General features: G+C 47.5%; 1 protein-coding gene across 5 annotated transcripts in view; it reads right to left on the reverse strand.

The window, feature by feature from the left end:
• Positions 1-4,071, reverse strand: part of GABARAPL2 (GABA type A receptor associated protein like 2) — a 34,176-nt gene extending 30,105 nt beyond the window's left edge. For 4 of the 5 annotated variants that reach the window (XM_082366436.1, XM_082366439.1, XM_082366437.1 and 1 more), the window contains exons 1-3: positions 3,909-4,071; positions 3,522-3,577; positions 2,198-2,370 (exon numbers count right to left, since the gene is read on the reverse strand). In XM_082366436.1, coding sequence (XP_082222562.1) covers positions 2,198-2,370; positions 3,522-3,577; positions 3,909-3,942 — 263 coding nt within the window. In that variant the 5' untranslated portion in view covers positions 3,943-4,071. The remainder of the gene's footprint in view (positions 1-2,197; positions 2,371-3,521; positions 3,578-3,908) is intronic. The other variant, XM_082366435.1, reaches the window with a different exon arrangement.
• Between the last annotated feature and the right edge of the window lie 3,688 nt (positions 4,072-7,759).

Here is a 7,759-nt window from a genome sequence, read left to right on the forward strand (position 1 = left end):
CATAAAGGCCAATGATGTCACATGCCTCTTTTGTTTATAAGCAAATTTGTTTTTAAGAATAAAACACCCAAACAAACAAAGAACTGGTACATTAAATATGGGGCAGGAAGTCATTAACTGTGTCCAAAGGCGCTGAAGAGCCTGGGCAGAGGGGCTGGTTAGTGACTTGGTCACTGGTGTAATCTGTTTTAGGGAGGATTCTTACCAGGTTGGAAAGGCAAATAAAACTTAGAGAGAAAATGGCCCTGAAGCAGCCTCTGCTGCCCTGAGAATCACTTTTCATTTCCAATTCTATTTATATTTCAGGGATAATGGGGGAAGAGGGCATTAGTTAAAATCTGCAGCCATTTTAATTGCTAAATAACGTAATCTTAATGTCTCCAGAAGCCTGCTTCATTTCTTTCAAGAAGTATCAGAGGATCAGAATCGAGGAAAATAAAACTCAATGCCACAGGTCCTAGTCACCTACTTCCTCCCATAAGAAGCCACCACCGGGAAGGAGAAAACATAGGGCTGCCAAGGAGGTGCAGAAGTTGCAGGTGGCATGAATGAAGATTTACCTCCCCCACTACCTGAAGGGAAGCGGAGAGTGACCACAGATGCCCAGGGCTTCACCAGCCTTCCCTGGTGAAGAGTGTGCCCAGCACCACGCTGCCCAGAGGCCTGCGAAGGAAGGCTGGGAGAGCCCAATGGGATGACCAGATCACCCCTGGCAACACCACAGCTTCCTGAGCTACAGCTGTAAGCAGACCAATGGCACCCATTAGGCAGAACCTTGGCCTAACGGAAGAACCTTCCATTTCTCCCTCATCCTCTGCCTAACACCAGGAGGTGGAGGTGGTAGAGACTGGGAAAGAGAAAATCAGACCAAAAAGCAGCCAGAGGGGCTTCCCTGGTGGCGCAGTGGTTGAGAATCTGCCTGCCAATGCAGGGGACACGGGTTCGAGCCCTGGTCTGGGAAGATCCCACATGCCGCGGAGCAACTAGGCCCGTGAGCCACAACTACTGAGCCTGCGTGTCTGGAGCCTGTGCTCCCAGCAAGAGAGGCCGTGATAGTGAGAGGCCCACACACCGCGATGAAGAGTGGCCCCCGCTTGCCACAACCAGAGAAAGCGCTCGCACAGAAACGAAGACCCAACACAGCCAAAAATAAATTAATTAATTAAAAAAAAAAAAAGAAAAAAAGTAGCCAGAGTTGTCTACCTTTCATAGGAAAAGGACTAGAATTTGGCTTAGGCCTCTTCTGGAGCTTTCAAGGATTTTCAAAAGAAACATATTTTGGCCACATTGGGCTAGTTCCCAGGAGTTCTTAAAGCCTTAGCTTCAGAAGTACTATTTTTGGGGGGATAACAAATGAAACTTAGTTTGGGTCACTAAGATGAGACGCAGCCAGTAATTCACATTCAGAGGAAGGGGCTAGAAGTACTCAAATCAGTAATAGCAAAGGACTGACCAGGGATACAGACTGAGCCAGAACATCTTCCTCTCTCCACAGAGGACTAAAGCCAGACTGTCAACTACCTAGAAGGGAACTGTAACGCCCCTGCCTAGATTCAGGCCCCAAGTTATCCCAAAGATTGCTTCCAGGCAGCGCAAGAGCAAGAGAAAGGGGTGGTTACTCTGAAAGTCAGAGCAGGTGGTACCAAGAGAGGTCTAAGTCTGTAAAGAGACCTCAGAGCCCTTTGCTGGCCAGCAGCCATTTCCACGTACTTGAGGATCAGGCAGCTGCTCTCAGGGTACTCTCACAGTGGCCAGAGCTGAGCCTGGAAAGCGAGCAAGCAGGCAGGGTGATTAACTGGAGCTGAGCCTCAGCAGGGCCCACAAGCTCCTGGGGAAGAACGACAGGACTTATTTCATGGATCATTTGGAGAAAACCTCATTTCAGGCTTCAGTTCTACTGATAGCTTAAGCCTAATTAAGTCCTGAACTATTTAAAAGGATTCTTGGGTGTCTGAGGATAAATTTCATCATTTCTTTTTTTTTTTTTTTTTTTTTTAAGTCCAGGCCTTGTTCTGTTTTTTTAACCCAAAGAGCACACCCACCTATTAAAGCCCTTTCTTGTTTTCCTTGAACTCCTGATGTCAGGCAGCACAAAAATCAGATTTCTCATCAGGACCTCTAAGAGTTTTCAGACCTCCAAAGTTTTGAGTTCTGTAAGCAATCAAGCAGATGGCCAATACCAGTAAACAGCTCTCACCTGGACTGTGGGACTGTCTTATCCACAAACAGGAATATTGCCTTTTCAGAAGGAAGCTGGATCCTTTTCCTGATGATCCACATGAACTGAGCCACAGTGATGTCAGATGGAACCAGATACTTCCGTTTGTCAATGTCAACAATCTGAGAGCCTGAGACTTTTTCCACAATCACCTGCGAAAGCAAAGAAAGGTCAGGACTAGATTTCTAATGTGAGGCTCTGGCCCTGCATTGTTGGAGAGCTGATGAACAGTGTGTAGGCAAGGAGGTGGGTGGGAAACTGCATAACATGAGAAAATATGCCCCTGATTTAATAAACCACACACTCTGGAGGTTAAGAACTGATATAAATGTGTTATAGGGAAACAAACGGTAAGTGCTTTTCTGTGGTCAACTATTATATTTCTCATCCCTGATCTCAGCATGCATAAGAGAAACACAGCCCTCACTACAAAGCTTTTCAACATTTTGTCTGGGCAGACTCCAAAATATCGGGTGAGGGTTTCCTCTACAGCCTGTTACTCCAGGCTGGACCCCAGAATGGATCTGCCTTCACACTACAGGGGAATTAAGATCTCAAGGAACACAGGAAATGAGAATGGATGGACTAATGGGAATGACTGGCAAGCCCAGCCAGCCAAGAACGAAGCTCTTCATTTGGCCTGTTGCTTCTCTCTGAACTAAGTTTCAAATTTATCCCTCCTGCCCCCTCCCCAAAGAAACTGTTCACAAGCAATAAGCTACAATAACAGGCCTGGATGTCCTTAAAAATAAATAAGGGTTACAGAAACTATCTCCCCTACCATGGGATAAATACAGGATAAGTATCATTGATTAAACACAAGCCACTAGAAGTGGCTTCTCAGATTTTTTGGGTCAGGAAAGGATGACAGGATCAGAGTGAGAAAAGGGAACTAGAAGTCAGGTAAAGATGGAGGCTCAAGTTCAAGATCAATGTCCTGAGACTAAAGTACCACTTCCAAGACCAAAGTGAAAGTCTCCCTCCACCACCATTCCCAAAAGTGGCTGTGACCTGTTGCCCCGTCCTAGAACATCGTTTCTTACATAATTGTCTAGGGAAGCCCAGAGGCTGCAGACAGCTCGCTGGCCTAGATCAGGAGATTCAGCACTGAGGCATCCTGAACAGCATCAACTCAAGCCCCTCACACCCCGGCCCCAGCTGGTCCCTTACCCAGTCTGGCCCATCTGCTACTATAACTGGGACTGGAATCTAAACTTCTCAACTGTTGAATGGCCTAGGGCCCTATCACGGGTCCTAAACAGCAGGGGTGACAGCGAGGTGAGGGGGCGGGGAGTCCACTCACCGGAACCCGGTCGGGATATTTCGCTCGGATCTTCGCAGATTCCACGCATCTGTGTTCTATGGGAGAAACGCACCGGGCTGACGGTCGCGCCCGACCGGCCGGCCGGTTCCCGAGCCCCCGGCCCTCCTCCCCACCGTGACCTGCGCACGCCCCAGGTCCTCGTTCAGGCGTCCCGGCAACCTCGGTCCCCGGTCCACTGGTTCCGGAAGGTCCCGCAGAGGTCGGCGCGGGGTGGGTGGGCAGCCGCCCGGGGTGCCGGGACCTCGGCGACCCGAGCCCAGAGTGCGGCATCCGCCCCGCCGGGCCCAGCCCAGGGCGGCCCGAGTGGGGGAGGGGGCCCACCCGCCGCCCCAGCCCCCACAGCGGGGCCAATGGCCGAGCGCTTACCCAGCGAGTGGTCCTCCTTGAACATCCACTTCATGGCGGCGGCGGCAGCGGGGAAAGGATGCAGCCGGCTCTCGGAGCCGCGGAGCTCAGCGCACCAACCACAACAACAACGACGACGGCGGCGTCGGCGGCAGCGGCAGCGACTACACGGCAGGCGGGACTTCCGGCTGCCGGAGCCTAGCAACCGGCAGGGGGCGGAGCTTCCGGCGCCGCTCGCTGGGACGCCGCGCCAAGAGGCGGGGCCGCATGTCAAGGGGCGGGACAGGACAGGGCGGTGAGAGGGGCTGCCGGCGGAGTGGGGATGATGAAGTTAGTGACAGAGATGTCTGTGAGGGATATTGGTGACTGGGGAGGGGATATTAGAGAACTGGTAACAGAAGTGGGGTCTCGGTGGACGTTGGTAACGGGAAGGGGTGAGTGGGGGTCTGGCTGATGGGATAGGGCTCTTATAGAGGACTATTCATTAGGGAAATCTGCCTGGGGCGTTGGTGACAACAGGGGCATTTTGTAGGTATGAATGACAGAAGAGGGTTCTCTGGTGGTTGGTGATGGCAGGGGGTCTATTTAGGGCGTTGGCACTTTGGGGAGTATTGTTTGGAGTAGTTACAGATTCGGGGCCCAATCTGGAGGCCGTGACTAGTTTGAGGGGACTGTATGGGGAGGGGTACTGATGACATCCCGGGGGTTCAGTACTGGGGACAGCCATAACAGGTTGCATTGGACCTAGAAATTGAATTTAAACTAATCCCATTTCCTTCCCTTATTCACGGATAAATATTTGAATAAGCATTTCAGAAAAGCTATCATAACTACGCATTTGAGGAGTGTAACATCACACTGATCACAAAGAGGCCCCTTCGCCTTAACTGGCAGAGGAGTTAGAGGTGACTGTCTGGCTCAGAGAATTCCCCTGATAGCTGGTCATGAGACGGGTTTCTTTGCCATTCAGCATGGTTTCAGCAGTCACAGCCTAGGCTGTGTGTGTGTGTGTGCCATCTGCCTGAGCACATGCCTTCAGGGTCTCCAGTGATGTCATTCCTTTCTTCCTCCAAGAGTCATCAGGGCAGTCTGCTCTGGTTCATCATCTGTTTATGAGCTGGTGAATATGTAACAAGATATTCACTTAATTGGGACACATGATCCTTGCCACGTGCTTGTGATTCTGATGCATCTGAAAGGCCTGTATGTTTGAACATTGTCATTCATCATTTCCTCAGTTGAAACGCCTGATGGATGTTGTGGAATCTAGCTTTATTCTGAAATTATTTTTGATATTTTAAGACTGTGTGTCTGAGCAACTAAAATCCGTGTTTGTTTCTTGCCTGTTTTTAATGAAATGAAAAATCCTTTGAATTTCATACCTAGAAATTATTCTTGTTGCATATAGGAGCACTGTTCTAAGTGTTGGGGAAAAGCAGTGAACAGAACAGACAACACTTGTGCTCTTATGGAATTTGCATTCTAGTGGGATAAAACAAAAAGATATATGTTGGGTAATGATAGGTGCTGTTTAGAAAAATAAAGCATGGTTCTTGACTAGAGAGTGATGTGTGGGATCAAATGCATATTAGATAAAGTGGTTTGGCATATTCTAGGAACAGGAAGGAACCCCTTGTGGCTGGAGCTGAATAAATAAGAGGGTGTGTGTTAGGAGGTGAGATCAAAGGGATCTAGAACAAAAGTGAGTTCAGCTTTGAATTCCATTTGAAGAACTTTGGATTTTATTTAGAATGAAATGAGAAGTCAGTGGAGGGTTTTAAGAAGTGTGACATGCATGAAGAACCTAGGGGCAAGACGGGAATAAAGACACAGACCTACTAGAGAATGGACTTGAGGACACGGGGAGGGGGATGGGTAAGCTGGGACAAAGTGAGAGAGTGGCATGGACATATATACACTACCAAATGTAAAATAGATAGCTAGTGGGAAGCAGTCCCATAGCACAGGGAGATAAGCTGGGTGCTTTGTGACCAGCTAGAAGGGTGGGATAAGGAGGGTGGGAGGGAGGGAGACACAAGAGGGAAGAGATACGGGGATATATGTATATATATAACTGATTCACTCTGTTATAAAGCAGAAACTAATACACCATTGTAAAGCAATTATACTCCAGTAAAGATGTTTAAAAAAAAGTGTGTCATGATATGACTTTCCTTTTTAAGTGATCAGGCTAGCTTCTGTGTAGACAGTAGACTATAGGGAGTTGAGGATGGAAGTAGGGGAAGAGTTAAGAGGCTATTGTGATAATCCAGGTATACGATTTTGTTGGTTTAGACCAAGACGTTATCTGTGGAGGTGGTGGGAAAAGCAGCTGTGTTCTAGATATATTTTGAAGGTAGATCCAACAAAATTTGCTGGTCAATTGAATGTGAGTTATGAGAGATGAGTCTAAGTCACGGTTTTGGAAGAATGGAGTTGCCATGTACTGGTGTACTGGAATAGGGTGGAGCCAGCGGGGGGTTGGGGGGGGAAAGCAAGGGTTTGGTTTTGGTTATATTAAGATGCCCAAGAGACACATCCAAGTAAAGATGTAGAGTAGGTAGATGGATCTATGAGTCTCAAATTCAGAAGAGAAGTATTTAAAGCTATCGAACTAGAGATCTGCTAGAGAGTGAGTATAAAAATGAAAATACCTATTTTGCGAATAGAGTTAAACACTGAGGAATGAAGATGGTTATTCACCATCTGATAGTGAATCAGTGAAGGAGATAGAAATTGGACCGAAGACCCCCTGCTTCCCTTTACAGAGCTGGCCACTGTGTCCTAGTTCAAAGCATGTGTACACCAGCTTGCACCTGGAAGAACTTAGTACACTTCTCAGGAGAGAGATCCGCTGCTCACCAGCTTACAGGCATGTATGTCATCTGATGGTCTCAATGATGTGCAGTGTCTGTCTTCTATCTTTACCTACCTTCTTGATGTCCTTTTCCAGTTCACCATTCTAACTGGTTTCTCTGATCTGCCTTGATGATATGCATCACCTTCTTTACCTGTTGGGTCATTATATTTAGCTTACTGAATGTTCTAAGGACACTGGATCTCTTCCTTGAGAGGGTTGTTAGTTGACGAGGTGAGTCAGAAGGAGAAACAGGATAATGCATATATGCAATTACACATTAACCAACTTGTAAAACATGGAGAGTAAATTTCAAATCTTGGAAAGGTATGTGAACATGGATACTGAGGGATGGCTAGGACAGTGGGGGCCAACACAAAGCCAAGTGTGGCTTATCAAGAAAGACTTCACAGAGGGACTTCCCTGGTGGTCCAGTGGATAAGACTCCACGCTGCCAATGTAGGGGGCCTGGGTTCAATCCTCGGTCAGGGAACTAGATCCACATGCATGCTGCAACTAAGGAGTCCACATGCAGCAACTAAGAAGTCCGCATGCCGCAACTATGAGCCCGCATGCTGCAGCTAAAAATCCCACGTGCTGCAACTAAGACCCAATGCAGACTAAATAAATAAATAAATAAAAATTTAAAAATAAGACTTCACAGAGAATGTGAATCTTATGTTTCAGAAAGAAGGGTGCATTTTCCAAAGTGTAAACTTTCCTTAACAGATAGAAACAAAGCCTGGAGTAGGAAGAGGGAACTCGGAAGTCAAAGGTTTGGTGATATAAATGCCAAGGTGAAAGAAATGTTGGAAAGTGTTGAAGCAAACATTCAGGAGTTCTAACCTGATTCAACAGACCCTGAATGGGCGCTTATAGAAAGGAGTAGAATACGATTTTTTAAAATTTAATTTTATTTATTTATTTTTGGTTGCATTGGGTCTTTGTTGTTGTGCGCAGGCTTTCTCTAGTTGCGGCGAGCGGGGGCTACTCTTTGTTGTGGTGCGCGGGCTTG

The sequence above is a fragment of the Balaenoptera borealis genome (genome assembly GCF_965194805.1).
Source record: "Balaenoptera borealis genome assembly, chromosome: 19".
In the NCBI taxonomy this organism is placed as follows: domain Eukaryota; kingdom Metazoa; phylum Chordata; class Mammalia; order Artiodactyla; family Balaenopteridae; genus Balaenoptera; species Balaenoptera borealis.